Here is a 19978-nt window from a genome sequence, read left to right on the forward strand (position 1 = left end):
GATATATAATTTGTTAAAGTGTTGTTGTGGAGGATATGTAATTTGTTAAAGTGTTGTTGGGGAGGATATGTAATTTGTCTAAATGTTTTTGTTGAGTTACGTTCTATGTAAACTGTGGGTTGTTAGGTTGGGTTGATGTTTATGCAGGTTGTAGTTGTGGAGGTTCGGTTGGGGGTGGTAGGAGTACCCGTATTTTATCCCCTTAGCTTGTGTTTAGACGTTTTACTTGCTGGGTACCGTGTGGTTTGGTACTCAACCCTTGCTTCTACAAATTTTTTTGTAGGTTACTAGCCCGGACTTTGTGATATTTCCCTTCTCCTTGTCCGAGGTTTCTTGGAGATTTGTCAGGTAGCTGTTTCCATCGCAACAGACTTTCTTCTCCTTAATTATGATCTTGTTCTATTCTAGAAACAAGTTCATTTGAGACTTGAGTTTTTCTTTTGAATCAATTGTAATACTTTAGAGGCTTGTACACGTGACTACCAGGTTTTGGGGGTTTTATTAATTTACTTATATTTTATTTCCGCATTTTATTGTAATGGTTGAGTTTTAGGCTGACTTGTCTAGGTGGGATAAGACGAGTGCCATCACGCCCATTTTTGGGTCGTGACAAAATGGTATCAGAGCCCCAGGTTCATAGGTCTCACGTGTGTACAAGTCGAGTCTAAATAGAGTCTCGAGGATCGGTATGGAGACGTCTGTACTTATCTTCGAGAGGCTATAGTGACTTTTACGAAAAATCTTCATTTCTTGGATCTCTATCGTGCGTACTTCGTCCCATTTTGATTCTTATCTTCAATCCATTCACTCTCATTTTGTGATGACTCGTTCCTTTTGGTAAATCGCTGGCGTGTCGTGTATTGGTTTGATGTTAGATCTAATATTAAGGTGGAAATGATATACTTATGAAACGAATGTGTGATCATATTTGAAAGGGTTGAGTGAGGTTAGTCATCATAGTAAAATAATAATAATAATAATAAATATAATACTTGTGTGGTATAGATATCAATAATGATTCGATAATTGGAAGTGAAATAATTAAGATAATGGCTAGATAATGAATATTGTAATTTGAAAACTACAATTAGTAAAGTTATCACAACATGAATGGGTTGCTTAGGAAATGATGAGAATAATGATGCACCGATTAAGGTTAGAATGTTACAACAATAGTATTAATGCTTACTTGGTTAGAGTTATGGAGTGTGTTACTTTTGTTATTGACCTGCCCTAAGAAAGAATACATATAGCTTGGGCTAGATATAGAGCGAATTGGATAATATTTTAAAGTTATTCAATAGGTAAAAAAAAATGTTTGGGCTATTTGGATACAATCTTCTCGATAGGTATGATGTGTTCTAGTGGTGGATGTAACAGACTTTTACAATGTGGTTCTAATGGTTTATAAAAAAATAGATATGTTGATTGTTAAGCATGAATACTAACTACTTAAGGAGTTATCAGTTGCATCACATGCTCGTATAATAAGGTTCAATATCACATTCATATTTGAGAAACCAACCAGCTTGTTACTAAATACGATTGACTTAAGCATTGTTTATAAGGAAAATTTTAGTGATGGGTCTTTGGTATGACATTAAGACATTTAGGTTGTGAAGTGTATTCTGAAATTCTAAATAAGGTTAAATAATTTTATCTTAAGCTCCAAATGAGTAGATTGTTGTCGAAATAACAAACTTATGGGTAAAGAAAGTCTTAGTTAAGTGAGTATACTTGGGTGAATGAAATTGGAGATTTTTTTTTGTAAGAAAGTGTGTATAAATTGAGAAAGTCCCTTCGATGGTTGACATATCTAGGTTTGGGATGTCATTTTGATAGCGAGGTTGAATTCATAGGGATGGAAAGGGCTAACTAAGCATGATGGTAATAAGGTTTTATGATGAATTATGGCTGGAATGCAACTATGTGTTAAGGTTTGTTGGGTAAAAGGATTTTGTATTGTAATGCTGACTTTTTAGTATCTAAGAATATGGTTGCTACTATTTGGTACGTAGTGTGGTTTTATGAGGAGTTCGGATGTCGCTCGAATAGAATAAAAAAAGAAGAAGCTAAAGTCATAATAACAAGGATAGCAGGATGTAGTTTAGCTTTTAGAAAGAAGTGAGAGCATGAATATTTTCTCTTATTACAAGGGCTAAAGAGGTATCTTAAAAGGAATTGAGAATTGGGTTCAGAGATGTGTGATTTAATCCGTTTTGCTTTGGTTATGGTAATAGTTTCACGAGTTCATTAGATTGGTTACAAATTATTGGATAACACTTGAGAAAGCAGTGTACATATGTTCAACTCGAGTATGATTTATAAATTCTCTTGTGATTTTGAGTTTGGTAACGAGTATGGTTGAATTTTTAGTGGAGCATATCATAAGATCGATAGAGAGACAACCAATGATAAGCTAAGATACGTGAATTCATAGGGGAAAAGAATATTTCAAGGTATGAGTTAATGTTGATAGATAAAAGAATTGGTTTACATAGTTGGGTTCAAATTTCAAGTTTTTCATGGTGAGTTTAGGTTTTTGGTAGTGTGCTTTGTCGAAGTATGAATAAGTAAGGTAAGAATTGATCGATTGCATCAGTTATTGAGAATTTAAAAGACCATGTACAAGGTTTGGATCGTAGAGTTTGTCACTTTTGATTGTTAAAGGCCTAAGAAAGTATTTCTCTCAAGGAGTTGGTTTACAGTATATGGGATGTTGATCAAATGATAAGATTGATAAGCAAGTCAGTGAAAGAACAAAAATATGGTGTATTGAAGAGTTTAAGGTATAAAATTTGCGTCATGGGATGAATATAAGAGATGTGAAGGAATAAGACCTGTAATATAGACTCTTGGTTTGAAGTTAAAGGATGTAAGGGTTTTCATATATAAGTTATAATATGACTATGGATGTGAACTGGTTCAGTATGGACTCACTAGGAATTTATCAACAATTTTTATGAATATTGAATTTTGATTTGGGTGAAAAAAATGCGAGGTCTGTAAGATTGTGTGTTGTTATGTGGGGCTAAATTATTTAGTGGTAGATGACTTTTTATGGATATGCGACAGTATGGACCTATAATATTACAGAGTTATCGTGAATTTTGAGGAGATTGAAACTACTATTTTTTTTATAACATAACTTGTTATGATGTTTCACATAGGCATTTGATGGTGAGTAAGGATTTTGTGCTTATACTATATAGAATTATTGGGATGACCAAGAATTTCTTTGAGTTTTGGCATGAGAGAGGTACATGATGGTATGAATGGTAGTTGCGAAATAGTATTTGAAAGTTTGCGTGAAGTTGACATTTAGTGTGATTCGATTATCGTACCTCGATGGAAAAGTACTTTAGATTTGAAACTAGTGCTATCAGTCTTGGGTGTGACTTAGAGTCATATTTTAAATTTTTTAGAGGTGACAATGGATTTACAAGAAAGACTTTGATAGTGTAGTTATGATGTTGTTGGCATTTAGAGTGTTAGCTTCAGTGAGATACTGTGAGAAATATGTGGAAGTTGATGAATTAAGTATTTGTAATTTGTGATGGAGATCAAATTGATTGGTTGTGGGTGGCAAAAAATAGAGAGATTGAGTTAGATGAAGGAAATTTTATTCATATAGACACTGTGAAAAGAGTATCTTGTGTTATTTGAGCTTTCTTCTGTATATTCTTATGTGACAACCTTCTTCGTTCTGGACATGGTTTTAGTATGATTCACGTATGTATTTCATATCAATGAGTGAATTCCTAGTGGTGGATCGGGTGTACCGATCCTGTGAGTGCCTCATTGTAAGATGACATACTTGGTTAGACTTGTTCATTCTGAAAGATCTGGTGTTGTTTGGGATAGCTGAAGTATAGTAGTGATTCTACACACACAATCTTGCTTATGAGAACTTATATAAGAGCTTTCGTGAATAGTTATAGTTATCTGATAGTGTTGTTAGAGGTTCTATACACATGAGTTTATCATTTGCTAGGTGTTTACTGGATAATTTTCTTTTTTTGGGTTAGATATGTTTGACTCTCCCTTAATGGGTTTCACTTTAGATTGAGTTCATGGGATGGTATGTTGCTTGATAATCACATTTAATTTGTAGATATTTCAAAGTTTGATTTGAAAGTTCAGTTCTTAGTAGAGTTCTTGATGGAATGGTCTTAAGGAAGAACTCACTTAGAGAGATGAACACCGACGGGTAGGTCATAACTTAGACTTTTGGTAACATCGGTTATTATTTCTTCTTCCTTATGTTCGAGGACGAACATGATTTTTAGTGGTGGATAATGTAATGACCCGGAAGGTCATTTTTAAAAAAATTGATTATTCTTTTAACTTGAGTTAATTAATTGACGAGTATTTATAAAATAATTAATTTAATTAATAATAATGGGCAAAATCTGAAATTTATTTAAAACTCTATACTATTTGATTTTTATATATTAAATAAAAAATTAATATAATATATCACTTTTAGAACCTAATTAATTCAGAAAATAAAATAAAGAAGAGGAAGAACCTAACCTCTCATGCGTGAGGCAGCGGCGGCAAACTCACTACAAAGAGCATTGTTGAATTCATTAGAACTTCAGGTACGATACTTTCTTAGTATTGGTTGTTAAAGTTTTCTATGTCAATTAATGAGCACTAGAGAATTTTATATTATTATAATATAATGAGGAATTGAAGTGCAACAATATACTTAATATGAAATGGTTAGTGGGGACAAGAATTGGGGGGTAGGAAATTAATGATAATAATAATCTATGATATGGTATTGAATGAGAAAATGATTGAACAATATGGATTATAGGATGATATTGGGTTCCCTAAGCATATTTATTTACGGATTAACATTGCAAATTCCTTAATACAGTTTTAATGTTGAAATATAATTGGAAAAAAAAATTAATAATATTTTGTTGAGTTTTCATCATAGAAATTAAGAAAATTAAATGGATTAGATGTTCATTAGTGGAAGTTATAATTAGGAATGATTTTCAACTCTCTTTTCATTCAATTAGTTGCAAACGAAAAAAAAAAATTGAAAGCGAAGTAAAGTGAGAAATAGCAATTAATGTGTGATCACAGTGATGAAATTACCGTATGGCATGGTTGAGGATTTGAGGTTTAGCCATTAAGTTTAAACATTCATATTAAAGCTTGTGTTTGGCATGGATGTATGATTTAAATTTTGGTATATTTGAGGATATGTAATTTAATATTTGTATGTTATAAAATATGAAAACTATACAGATTGTATTATTTGGAGAACTTGGGAACTTAACTCTAGGCTTGAAATTTGAGAATAGGAAACTTGGCATATTAATTAACATCAAGAATTACAAACTTGACTATAAATTGGGGTGTATATTTAGGTCAAGGTTAAACACATAAAAGTGTGAGTGTTGTTAGTTCTGAAACCTTATTGTGAATATATACTTGAATAGATTCCATTGGTTCAGAAGCTCAACGGAAAGGGAAGGCTCAAGTCCAAGAGTAACTATTCGATTGACTAAGGCAAGTGGATTTCTAAACTCTTGTTAAGCGTATGAAATTCGTGTATTTCCTTGTGTGGTGTTGAGAACGATTTGGGGACTTGTTGCTTATTTGTCAGTGTGGTATTCCTTGCTGTAAATTGTGCTGTGTTATGAAAATGGTCATATCCTCTTTGTTTGTGTGAACATGTCATTTGCATCATTTTAAGACATGGTTGTGACAAGTGTTATGTGCATTGAGAAAGAATGAGAATTTAAAGAGGATGTACCATTTCGAGGGACGTATTGCGCGCCGCGATGGATACTATATTTCGAGGGACGTATCGCGCGCCGCGATGGTAACTATTATCGAGGGTCGTGTCGTGCGCCGCGACAGATGCATGGACAGATATGTCCCCCATGGGTCCCGGACTGAGAGACAGCGGGTGTGTATCATTAGGTCAGACATGCATCATTATACTTGACATTGCATTCCATTGCATTGCACATACTTATCATTAGTGAACTTGATATCGTGTTTTGCTGATCTTCTGATTGCCTTTCTGCGGAACTTGTGATTGATCAATATTGAGCTTGTTATTGCGGATATGTAATTTGTTGAAGTATTGTTGTTGAGGATATGTAATTTGTCTAAGTGTTGTTGTTGAGCTACGTGCTATGTAAACTGTGAGCTGTTAGGTTGGGTTGATTTTAATGCAGGTTGTAGTTGTGGAGGTTTGGTTGGGGGTGGTAGGAGTACCCGTATTTTATCCCCTTAGCTTGTGTTTAGACGTTTTACTTGCTGGGTACCGTGTGGTTTGGTACTCAACCCTTGCTACTACAAATTTTTTTGTAGGTTACTAGCCCGGACTTTGTGATATTTCCCTTCTCCTTGTCCGAGGTTTCTTGGAGATTTGTCAGGTAGCTGTTTCCATCGCAACAGACTTTCTTCTCCTTAATTATGATCTTGTTCTATTCTAGAAACAAGTTCATTTGAGACTTGAGTTTTTCTTTTGAATCAATTGTAATACTTTAGAGGCTTGTACACGTGACTACCAGGTTTTGGGGGTTTTATTAAGTTACTTATATTTTATTTCCGCATTTTTTTGTAATGGTTGAGTTTTAGGCTGACTTGTCTTGGTGGGATAAGACGAGTGCCATCACGCCCATTTTTGGGTCGTGACAACTTAATAGCACTTGCCTTTAAGTTTTGTGGCACTTTCTTATTACATAAGATTCTAGATGTAAGTCTCTATTTCATTAACATTGTACTAATATGGTGAGTGACATCTTTATCGATCTCCTCATTTTCTTAAATAATAGACCCAAAAAGTTTGAAACTTTTTTTTAAATGACCTATGGATTAAGCCTTACTTCCACATCAGTCTTATACGTTACATTACTAAACTTTCATTTCAAGTAGGTTTTAATCAACTTAAATTCTTTAGACTCCAAGAATTGTAGGTATTCAACCAGAAAATTAGTGTTAACTCCACCATATATTTGGCAATCAGAACTTCATCTACAAACAACATACAATATGTCACCGCGTATATTTATCATCATGACAAATAAAAGTGGGCTAAGGTTTTTCCCCTAGTACAACCCCATCAAAATTGAGAAATAACTATATAAAACAGTAACAAATAATAGAATTTTAAAACATTATTAATAAGGTTAATTTAATATAAATATATAAATTATATAATTAATATGAATCAAACAATATAAAATAAATAAAGTATTTCATGTTTTATATTATTGTTAATATATGAAAAAAGGACACAAACACAACACTTATTTTGAAACGTCGAAAGTAATAATATTTAGGGTGAAATTGATGGTACAACAAGTTATAGTATAATGTTTCCTCCAACAACTAACCGACCCCATTAATGGTGATGATCTAGAGAGAGAAAGAGGTGGTGGACAGAATGCCACATCTGTCTCTAAGGTAGGGAAAATCTTTTGTTTTAATTTAATGTATATTTTTGGAGTTGACATTTTTTCCATATATATAAATATCAAATATCTAATATTTTCACCTCTCTGATAATGTCTCTCTAGTGTCTAGAGAGTAACGTGCACTTTGTTTTCTATTTCTTTATATAATAAATTGAGTGGAAAACAAAATGTCAGGCAATGATTCTTTCTGTTTTTTTTTTCTTCTTCTTTTGGGGGTTAAATTGGAATAAAAGATAGGTGAATGACAGAATTAATCATTGTAAATGTGTCATATAATATATAGTTGTGGTTCATATTTTCACTTACTACATTATGATGTGTAAATAGGTAAACAAAGGTATAGTAATAGTTTTTTCTTTTATTAAGTGTTTCGATTTTTATTTTAGAATTTCATTAATTTAAATTAATTTAAATTTGTATTAAGAAAATTCATTTTGAATGATAAAGTGATTTCAGCAAAATCGACGATATTATTTTCGAAGTTTCTAAAATGAAACTTTAATCAATGAAGGAACTAAGCTTATCACTCTACTAAAATCTTCATTACAATCAGAGGCTGACCCATCTTGTTCGGTGGGGTGTATGTGTATTGTTAACTTCGAAAAAAATAATGCGTATATATGTGTATCTATTTTAAGAAACGGGCTAAAATAAGAATTTAACTAACAATGCACCAATAAATACAATAAGATTTTTCTTATGTTGTTGATACAAGGTAGAGAAACCATCCACCAGACCAGGGCTCGACTCTAGTTAGAGTGCATTTTATTATTTTTATTTTAAATTTAACTTTGAAATGATATTTAATACACCCAAAGTTTTGAGAATCGTAAGTTCAACTCCGATTATAATTAAGTGTAAAAGTGACTCTCCATAATTCATTGTGTAACTACCTTGTCCATCACTTTTAGAATTTGCACTCCAAATGAAGATTAAAAGTATATTTACCATGTTGATTATACCATTTATAACTTGTTGAGATAGTGTTGGTGGAGGCTCGAGGGTCTCAACATGATTTTACATAAAATTGAAATTCTAAAAGTAATAAATAAATAAAAAGTAAGGAAGATTTTATTAATTTTTTTTGAAAAAATGTTAAATAAAAATGATTATCGAAGAAGTTTATCTTAAACGGAATAAGAACCAGTATCTGAATGTTTTGACCCATACCAATACATAATAAGTCAATTTTTACTTGAATTAATTGAACAATCATTATACTTTATACTTATTGATAAATAAAATACAATCTATCTCACGATATAGCTTGGTGACTATATAATATATATCAAGAAGTTATCAATTATGGTCCTTTATAGGACCACTATTCAATTATCAATCCCATTTGTTATTGAATAATTAGTAGTTAGTACTCCTACTTTTTCCCCCTTAGATATAACATCATTTCTTTATATAATAAAAATAAAAATCTTTTTTGAAAAAATAATTAGGCTTTCCCTAGCCATCAATCATTCATGATTATTGATGTTACAAAATAAGGGTATAATTGAGAAAAAAAAAATCAAAACTTATCTTAATTTGAGTACATTATTAATGATTACAATGCCAAAAAAAAGTTAAATAAAAAGAAAATGAACACACATGAAAACACATGGATAGAGTCATTGCAAAGTGACAATACATAATAAGTCAAGTTTTACATGAATTTATGAGACTTATCAAATATATTTGATATAGAAAATACATTACATTATAATTAATCTTTTTGCAATATTATTATTTTTTTGTTATATAGAGAAATATGATTGATCATACCTCTTTATTGGACCACTATTCAATTTCCCATTTGTTACCTTAATCATGGCATTCCCCATCCAAGTCTTTTTTTTTCCCTACCCATTTTTTTTTAAAAAAATAAAATAACACCATCCACTTGAAATAACTTATACCCCACCCCACCCTAAAAAAATAAAATATGATATAGACAAATCATTAGGGTATCATAATATAAAAATTTTACATATCCCCCACAAAACCAATTTTTTTTTTTTTTAAAAAAAGATTAAATTATTTTAGTAACATGCTTTTTGATCCCTAGGTGATCAACATACCATGTATTGCCACGTGTCCTATAGTGATTCATCAGAAGTTGATAGCTAAAATGAAACCATTGGGTATATATGCACATGAAGCCATATACTTTGTTCCCCCTTAAACTTTTGTTACTATTAACTATACTTATATTATTTTTGCATTTTCTCTCTCAATATTTTTCTCTCTCTCTATAATATTTGCATTGTACTACTACTTCTACTACATATTGAAGAAAATTATTGAAGAAAAAAGAGATTGATTTTTGATGGATTTGAAAGAAACTGAGTTGTGTTTGGGACTACCTGGTGGTGGTGGTGGTGGAGGTGAATTAATTCGCGATAATAATAATAATAATAAGGTTAATGGGAAAAGAGGGTTTTCTGAGACTGTTGATTTGAAGCTCAATTTTCATCAAGCTAATGATGATATTTCTTGTGCTATGGAGAATAATAAGATGAAGAATAATGTTACTACTACTAAAGAAGTTGTTTGTAACAAAGATCCAATCAAGCCACCTGCCAAGTAAGTCTCCCTCTCTCTCTATCTATCTATCTCTTTGATAATCGAGAAATCTCTGATAGTCAATAGTTCAAAATTTGATGAATAATTGACATGCTTTTTACTCTTATCTGCTTAAACAATATCAAGCTTTCGTGTCTTTCATCCTTTGGGTTTCTTTCAGCAATAACAATACCATACTCAGTATAATCTCACATAAGAAAGTTATGCATATATACTCTCAGAAGCACTACCTCATAAAGATAGAGAGCTTGTTTTCGATTTCCATAATTACAAATAATTTTTAGTTGTTTCGATAATATTCAAAACATTGAAGTATATCCAAAAAGACATTTTTGTGTTCCTCTTTAATTTTCACTTTTTATTATTTGGACCTTTCAAAATTGTTATGCTCGTGTCAGATCCTTCCTAAATACATATTTTTTGAAGTATCCAACACACTAAGTTCGAGCTAACATATATTGTCGGTACTAACAATTGCTCAACTATAGATCTTTCACTCTAGTATATTATGATATTATCGTCATAAATCTTGACTTAGTGAGATATTTAATATACTCAAAAGAAATACTATTAAATATATATACTACTATATAAAAGTTTAGTGTTTTTTTCTTCTTCCATATTTTATGGTGTTTATTATCTATATAGAAAATTAAATCCATCTTTCTAAAAGATAAAAGAAAATTGTCTGACCTATATGACCGTATACAGTAGTGTTTATTTTTGTCATGTTACTATGACTAGCTTTTGACTAAAATTAATGTATACTCAATATAATAATTTTTAAATAGATTACATATGGGGTTAAATGACACCTCTTTCGCTAGAAAATTACACTATTTAGCTATGTTAAAATTTTATTATGTGTATATATGTATAGACACGCCACACCATATGTAATTGACTCACGTATGTCTGACACTCTTTAATAAAATTTCTGACTCGTTTTTTTTTTTTTTTTGGTAGGGCACAAGTTGTGGGTTGGCCACCAGTGAGATCATTTAGGAAGAATGTAATGGCTCAAAAGAGCAACACTGAAGAAAGTGAGAAGACTACTGCTGCATTTGTCAAAGTTTGCATGGATGGTGCACCTTACCTACGTAAGGTTGATTTGAAAATGTACAAAAGTTACCAAGAACTTTCTGATGCTTTGGCTAAGATGTTTAGCTCCTTTACTAATGGTAAGTATCGTATATACACTGACAGGATAAAAAAAATATATTTATGCTTTGGCTAAGATGTTTAGCTCCTTTACTAATGGTAAGTATCGTATATACATTGACAGTATAAAAATAAATACTTTATCTTGTATTTAAATTAGTTTTATCGATGGTGGAGGTAGTCACTAATCACATCTATCGAAGGAAAGTCGATTGACACCCTTATATTATGCATGTTGACTTACTCATGAATTTTCTTAGTAGTAAATCTGATTTTACCAATGAGTTTTATGTTAACAAAATAAGATCAATTAACCAGTGATTATCTGAGGAATTAACTCGTTATTTTAGGCGATATGTTGTTAGTGTTGAGAAGTTAAACTCTTTGGAAAATAATCAATCTTTGAAAATTATTAGGTGAAAACAACTTTATTCTACAACTAATAGCATGTGTATAGATATAATTAGATATTAAGATTTTCAAGACTATATTTTTATGATTAGGGATTAAAAGAGAGAAAGAACATGCAGATTATATTCTTTTGTGGATGTCCACTTGCTAGACCTCTATAAGTTTAATTAATTTTATTTTAATGAGAATAAAATCTTGTAAAACATGACAAGAAAAAACAGTTAATATCTTAGAACCATGTTCATAATTAGTGGTTGATACAGCCTAGCTTTTTTCTTTTTATTTACATATTGTAATAAATGTTAGTGTGTGATTATTCTATAAAAAAATATTTTTATTTTAATTAATTAATTTCCACTTGTATTTAAATATAATTAATACAGGAAATTATGGGTCCCAAGGAATGATAGATTTTATGAATGAGAGCAAATTGATGGATCTCCTTAACAGTTCTGAATATGTGCCAACCTATGAAGATAAAGATGGAGATTGGATGCTTGTTGGAGATGTACCTTGGGAGTAAGTTTTTATAATTATCAACATTTTTTTATTTCGATGTTTGATTGATGACTGAAAAAACGTATGTAAGGTTAACAATAATGTTAACGAATTAATGTAATTGTAAGAAAATTAACTTATGTTGGAAAAGGATTTGAAATGGTTTTACGAGTCTGACTTCTTTATTTTTTGAATCTCTTACAGGATGTTTGTTGATTCATGCAAGCGTTTACGCATAATGAAAGGATCAGAAGCTATTGGACTTGGTAATTTTTCCCATTTTAAATACTTCGTTTTTGTTTCGAGTTTTAAATAAGTTAATAATTTTAATTTTATTTTATAATAACAAAGTTGTAACTAATTTTTTTCTTTTAATTTCAGCACCAAGAGCTATGGAGAAATGCAAGAGCAGGATCTAAGGCAATTGATTGGTGTGCAAAATCTCCATAGATAATGCTTGAAGTTGAAGGTTTTGTGAGATTAATATATTGTTGTTTTCATGTGCTTGTATTTTTAATTTTAATTAGTATATAGTTATTAATTAAAGAAGTGATCTTTAATTTGGACAATATTTGTAATGAACATGATGCAATAAACTTAAAACCCTCTATTGTGTCTGGCTTGCTTATTACTTAATTAAATTAATGGTTTGATTAAATAATTATCCCTTCTTTGTGGTGGTTGTTATTATTTGTTTTTTCAATTAACAAGATTCTATGTATCTTGTATTTCTATTTTTTAAATTTGTTTATTGATCCATTTGTATGTTTTATGAATATTTATGTCATTGAATTATTATTTATGACAAAGTCTATGTCCCCTAAGGGAACAAAGCCATGTGCATTGTTGATGGGTTTTTTTTTTTTTCATTCATAGTCCCAATAATATATTTGTTTTTATTTTTGGCCATTTAGTACATTGCCATAATAATCAAATAATTTGTGTCTGTCTGTGAATGAATGAATGGCCCTTTAATGGGCTGGAATTGTATAATTGTTTGCTGTATGGTGTACTACTTTATATATTCATGGGATCACTACATTATTGATCATATCTTATAATAGTATCCTACTAATTATAACCAAACAATTATGAAGTTTATGTTTTCTACTTAAAATTTTTGACCATGAACCAATGATGATTATAGTAGGGTGATAAATATTTCTTTATTCAGGTTCAATTCATGGTACATAATCGTTTTTGTTAGAGAATAGTTTGTCCTTCAATGTGAAATTTTCTGATGTAAAAATTTAGTCAAACATCAATGTATGAATATCAAATATAGGACGAGAAAAAATTGACTATGAAAATTCAATGACAGATTTCAAGCTCTCTCTATACATACACACACTAATAATACCATCATGATTTTTTTTCTACATTATCAATATTACCAATTTAATATGTTAGTCTTTTTATTTCAATTTATACGTTACAATTCAGATTTTGAAAGTAAATTTATACAAACACACATTTATTCAAATTAAAAAAATAAATAAAAAATATTTTTATTCATTACATTTTTTTTAGACTCAAACGATCGAATCCTTATCCTCCTTTCAGTGTTACTATTTCAAGAAATTAAAGCAGGCATAGAAAAGTTAAAGAATTTAATGATTTGTCTCTTCATCTCTCTACATAGTTGACCCTCCTTCTCGTTCTCGTAATAAAAATAATTTTTAACGATAATTAATATATATTATAATAATAAAAAAGATTAAAATATTATTAATAGAATATTATTTTAGTTGTATTGCCTTAGAAATATATATTTAATAAGATTAAATTATTATTAATGAATTATCGCTAAAATATATTTTTGATAAATAAGATGTACCTCTATGTTATATTCATCACATTGTAAAAATGTAATACAATATTTATTCTTGGATCAGACAATGGTAAAGAGCTATGTGCCTGGTGCTATATACAATATTAATTAATTTGACAAATTAAATTTATTAATTAAAGTTATTGTTTTGTTTCAGTTTCAACCTCATAGTTTTGATAAATAAAGTGTCAATTAGGTGATATATTTAAAAGAGAAAAAAATAAAGTGTATTTTGTATGAATAAAACATTATCATATGAGATTATGTCTTAACAAAAATCGTAAAATTTAGAAATAAATAATACATCCTTCTTTTTAGACCTTTAATTTATTAGAAAAAAATAAAATTAGTAAAAAATATTTTAGTGAAATAAACTCCTGATGAATATTTTAAAATAAGCTTTCCATTTTAAGAAATTTACAGAGAAAAAACCAGTGGCATTTTACTGTAAATTCCTTACCAAAAGTAGTGATAGTCAAAGGAAATTGAAGAATCTGCTACCAATTAATTACTCTAACACCAGCAATTTAGAAGTGTTCAAAGAAATTTATTGCACTGTCTCCTCTTCTCGATATTTATATTGAGATTCGATTATTTTAAACTTACGTATTAAATATTTATTTTGAATATGATATTTCTTGTAAAAACGAATCATTTTAAAGACTCGATCCCATCGTACGTCAGGGGCGGAACCATCTAGTAATCAGGGGTTCATCCATCCCTTATTCGATGAAAAATTTTATTAGTTATGCATATACTATAAATGTTGAATTCTCTTCATCTAATTCGTGTGTTGACTTCTTTATACCTTGAACTTCCTTGATAAAAATCTTGACTCCGCCTTTATTGGAGACCTTATGGAAATATTATAAATATATATTTTTTTCTTGGATCATACAATGGGGAGAGTTATTGTGTTTGGTGCTAAATAAAAATAAAATAAAATTTGGAGACAAGTTGAGAAAATTATGGGAGAGAAGCAACCTTGGATCTCTTACACATGCACATCCTTGTTATCAGGAGAAAGTGGACAATTATTTTTATTTTATTTCATAACTATATCAAATATCATTTTTTAGATAACAAAAATAGAAAATATTTTTCTTTCCTAGAATAAAAAGGACCTAGAAGATTACCTTTTACTTTTTGTTAAAGAAGGAATGGGTCAAAACCAATTTTTGCCCCCTCATTTGTTGTATATAAAGTACCAACAATTTATGTTCAATTTCTCTTTATCTTGTATTAATTTTGTCCAAGCAAAGGGAGCCAAAAAGTAGGTAGAATTTTTGCTAGAGGCATTCAACATTATACACACATATTTTTTTCCGACTTTATAAGGGTAATTTTTTTATTATTAGGTTCAGTTGGTTTGGAGGGCGATCATCTACACAGATGAGCCAGAATGGATCTCTCTTCAATGCGTCTGACTCGAGCATGTCTCATAGGATCTACCTAATGCGGTTTACATTCTCTATGTGGTTTGTTTTCATGCTATTACACGATGAGGATTTATCCAATGCGCACAAAGTATTCAACACAGAGTGTCCAGTCGAAGAACAAAAGCGATGATAGAAGTTATAGCGATTGCGAATCACTTAGGGTTCCAAAAAAAAAAACTACTAAAATTTATGAATTCAATTAATATATACAAATACAAAAAATACATCATAAATCATATAAGATATCTTAATCAGGAGTATGAATTTGTTTGTCTTGATAATGTATGTGGTGGATAATGACAATTATCACTACCTTTACAGAAGAATAATATACATACCTTAAAAATCAAGGGACTGAAAGTGCAATTTATCTTTTATGTTTTTGCTTCAATTTTCAAGCCCAAGTTAAATTGTTTGGGCTGGATCCATCATTCTTTAGAAAGATAGACTAGGCCTTTGGTGGTGAGCTTAATCAAGGGAATTGAAATTTTATATTTATATTCGCTTCAAATAACTTTTTTCACATATAGCTAGAGTTTAAGTAAAAATTGATTGAAGTTCAATCGTTCATTTCTTAACTTTATGTAGAGACAATCATGTGTCATTCATGGAACTCGAGACAGTGTCACGACCCAAAAATGGTGTGATGGCACTCATCTTATCCCACCAAGACAAGTCAGCCTAAACCCAATATCTAACAAAGTGCGGAAGTAAATGGCAATCCAACAACAATTTCTATTATGAAACCAAGTCATATTAATTCAATCCCCAAAACCAGGTTGTCACGTGCACAAGCCTCTAATGTAAATATTAGAATTGAAATAAAATAGAAGTCTAAAATGAAGTTGTCTTTCAAGTAAAAACAAAGTCATAAACTGGAGTAGGAAAGTTCGCTGAGATGACAAGCAGCTACCTCACAACCCTCCACAAGATGCCTCGGAAACGAAAAGAATGACAGGTATCACGAAGATCCGGGCTCGTAACCTACAAAAATTTGTAGAAGCAAGGGGTGAGTACCAAACCACGCGGTACCCAACAAGCAAACCTCTAAACACAAGTTAAGTGAACAAAATACGGGTACTCCTTACACCCTATCTAAACCTCCACGCTACAGTCTAACAGTTTACAGTTTACCAAACACACAACTCAATAACCACACTCTATCAGTTTACACATTCTCAATAACAACTCAATATTCAACAGTCACAAGCTTCACAGAGAAACACTCACAAGATCAGCAAAACACGTGTTCAAGTTCATCAATAATAAAATGTGCAATGCCATGCCTGTCTTCCCTAATGATACACACCCGCTGTCTCTCAGTCTGGGACCCATGGAGGACATATCTGTCCATGCATCTGTCGCGGCGCACGACACGACCCTCGATAACAGTAACCTTCGCGGCGCGCGATACGTCCCTCGAAATATAATATCCATCGCGGCGCGCGATACGACCCTCGAAATGGTACATCCTCTTACCACAACCATGTCTCAGATACAATGCAAATGACATGCTCGAATGAAAATGAGGAGATAACCATTTTGATAACAAAGCACAATTCACAACAAGGAATACAACACCAACAAATTAGCAACAAGTCTCCAAGTCATTCTCAACACCACACAAGGAAATACACGAATTTCATACGCTTAACAAGGGTTTAGAAATCCACTTGCCTCAAATAGTCGAACAATCACTTCGAAACTTGAATCTTCCCCTTTCTTTGAAGTTCCTATTCAAAGCAATCTATTCAAATAAATGTCCATAATAAAATTTCAAGACGAAAAATATCCACATTACTTTGTGTCTAGTCTAGACTCTAAACTCACTCAAATATATAATCAAGTTCCTAATCTCGATGTCAATTAATATGTCAACTCCTTTAATTTTCTCCAAATTTCAAGCCTAGGGTTTAGTCTTAATTCCTCCAAATAACATAAGTTTTATTGTATTCGTATAATACATACACCTCATGATTAACTACATATCTCAATATATCAAAACTTGAATTATAACATGATAACTATAAGAAAATCAAGAAACTCAACTAAACCCATAACTCAATTTAATTTACATAATTATTTTAGCAATTATTTCGTCAAATTATTTGAAAACAATAAACAAGATACTTACTTTCTTTATCGGTTAATTAGCAGATATGCACTTTGTACTTTCAATATCATCCTGACACCATTATTACTTAATTATTATTGGCCAATGATGATATCAAACTATTTCCTCCCCCAAAGAACGATCCAACAACATTAAATGCACTTTAATTTTAATTATTAAATTTAACTAAATTCTATTACTCTACATTCTATATTTATATGTATAATACCAAGATGAAACGTGAGATCAACCTTACCTGAAGCCAAATCGTGCTCGTGTTGATAGGGCTACATGATATCGCCTCTTTTTTTTTTCTCCCTTTCGTCAGTTTTTGATAATTTTTTTTTATAAAAAAAATCAACTGTTTATTAGAACCCACAAAATCCACTAACTTATATTTAATACATGTACCTAATGGTATAAGGTCTTAAATAATTGATCACTTTAGCCCACTAACTATCGATTAATTGATTCAAGTTACACTAATATTTAAATTTTCCAAAAATGACCTTCCTGGTCATTACAGACAGTTTGTTTGAAATTTGATTTTGTCAATCCTAACTCCAGACACACCAAAAAAATTTGAGGTGATTATATATGGTAAATAAAAATGTGAACATACATAGAATAATTGAATTCTATATTTTTTTACATATTGTGAGTTCTACATTTTTCTTCCTTTTAAGTGCTGCCTTTGTTTTAATTTTGCTACTTTCGCTTTAATAATAAACTAATTAAAATTATTTTCTTAAACAGAAAATGAGTCATCTCTCCGAAACATGTGATTTTTTTTTATTTCTGATGGAATTAGTTGACGGAGTATCATAATGCTAACATATTTCACCGTGCAATAAAGACACAAAAATACTATAATAAATATAGTGAAATTAGTGCAATTCTTTTATCGTATTTGTGAAATTATACTGAACATTTTATTTTTGTTATCGTTGTAAATCGTAAATGACTTTAAGCACACATTTTACATATCTAAGTTGGTAATAGTGTTCCTTGTAATTTAAAACAAAACGCATCTAACTAATTTACTTATATTGGTTTTGTTTAGAGTAATATTTGTTTTTTCATTTTGTTTGAATACCAAAATTTGAACATATATGATCTTTAATGAATTGTCATAGACAACCAATCCAAACTACAATAAATATGAACATACACATAGAATAATAGAATTCTTCAATATATATATCAAAATATTTTTGAATTTTGTGATCTTAAATATGTTATGTGAAAGTTAAATTTAAAAATAGATAAAAATAAAAAAAACATTCTTTAACGTTGCGAAACGAACTTAAAAAATAAATAAAATGAAAATCACAATGCAAAATTTCTTTTATTAAAAAGTACTTATGATAATTCTACTATTGCTAAAGAAAAAATATCAAATCAAAAGCCCTCTCTTATTGATATTCGAACATTATGGTGAACAATTTTATATCAAAGAATCAATCCCTAGCAAAAGATGGACACCAATCATGATCATACATGTGGACAAAGCCCTCTCTTATTGATATTCGAACCAACTTATGAGTATTTTTTATATGCATAAAATAAGTTAATGATTATGAGTGTTCAAATAACTACCCTTGGGTCGATCTATGTAGTTATGCCGTTGATTATAGTACATGATAACTTGTTGGATTCTATATAGATTGTTTATCTATACCCTATTAAGTGAACTTTTTAACATGAATATAATAGTCTGGCCAAGGTTTATCAAACTCGTAATTAATGATGTAGATTCGTCCCTGGCTCTAACCGTCAATATCTAAAAAAAAAAAAGATGCAACCTAACACATCTTTAGAAAAAATGAAGAAAAAAAACATAATTCTTAATAAGAAACTGATAACTAGAGTGCAAAACAAGTAATTCAAAAACATCTAATCGTTTTTATAAATAAAACACACACAAATTAGAGGTGTTTAACAACATGCAACAAGAAGTTTTCTCCCTGTAAAATTTGAATGTCTAAGCAAAGGAGAAACTGCATAGTTAATATACTAATTCAATTCTGGGTGTGATCGAGAATATTTCAAAATCATCACAAATTCTTCAGCAGAAGCTCCAACTGTTACCGATCTTTTTGTAGAGTGAGGTGCTACGCGTAACCACAATTTTTCTAGATGTTTGAGAGGCAATTCTGGACGAATCAACATTCCTAACATGCGAAGCTCCACCTACATTTCAAATTATTAGGATTAGAAATTTAGAATAATCAGGTGTCATGTAAAAGGTATCAGAGCAAGTATTGAATGACGACATAAGTATATATTTACCTCGTCTTCGCTTTGAAGACTCAATTTTTGTGCAAGGTACTTCTTTAGGTAGGAAGACGGCTTGTTCACATCCCTATTTAACCAGAAAAGAAGTATAACATATTAATTAAAATTAAGAGGTATTTTGGAAAGTAGAACGATGTATATAGTAATAAAAGAAAGTACAAAATTGCAATTACATAAAAAAGGGAAGAGGGGGGGG

The 19978-nt window shown here is 30.5% G+C and overlaps 2 protein-coding genes across 2 annotated transcripts in view; one reads left to right on the forward strand and one right to left on the reverse strand.

Annotated features, from left to right (window-relative positions):
• Positions 1-9617: 9617 nt before the first annotated feature.
• LOC107031695 (auxin-responsive protein IAA14-like) lies at positions 9618-12762 on the forward strand. Its single transcript, XM_015233144.2, has 5 exons — positions 9618-10031; positions 10998-11212; positions 11987-12122; positions 12306-12367; positions 12483-12762. Exons 1-5 carry the CDS (start codon positions 9775-9777, stop codon positions 12518-12520), a joined length of 708 nt encoding a protein of 235 aa, XP_015088630.1. The 5' UTR covers positions 9618-9774; the 3' UTR covers positions 12521-12762.
• A 6738-nt stretch (positions 12763-19500) lies between these two features.
• Positions 19501-19978, reverse strand: part of LOC107030463 (E3 ubiquitin protein ligase DRIP1-like) — a 4815-nt gene continuing 4337 nt past the window's right edge. Inside the window, exons 7-8 of the mRNA XM_015231737.1 lie at positions 19777-19849; positions 19501-19677 (exon numbers count right to left, since the gene is read on the reverse strand). Of these exons, the coding sequence (XP_015087223.1) occupies positions 19501-19677; positions 19777-19849 (250 nt within the window). The remainder of the gene's footprint in view (positions 19678-19776; positions 19850-19978) is intronic.

The sequence above is a fragment of the Solanum pennellii genome, chromosome 9 (genome assembly GCF_001406875.1).
Source record: "Solanum pennellii chromosome 9, SPENNV200".
Taxonomy (NCBI): domain Eukaryota; kingdom Viridiplantae; phylum Streptophyta; class Magnoliopsida; order Solanales; family Solanaceae; genus Solanum; species Solanum pennellii.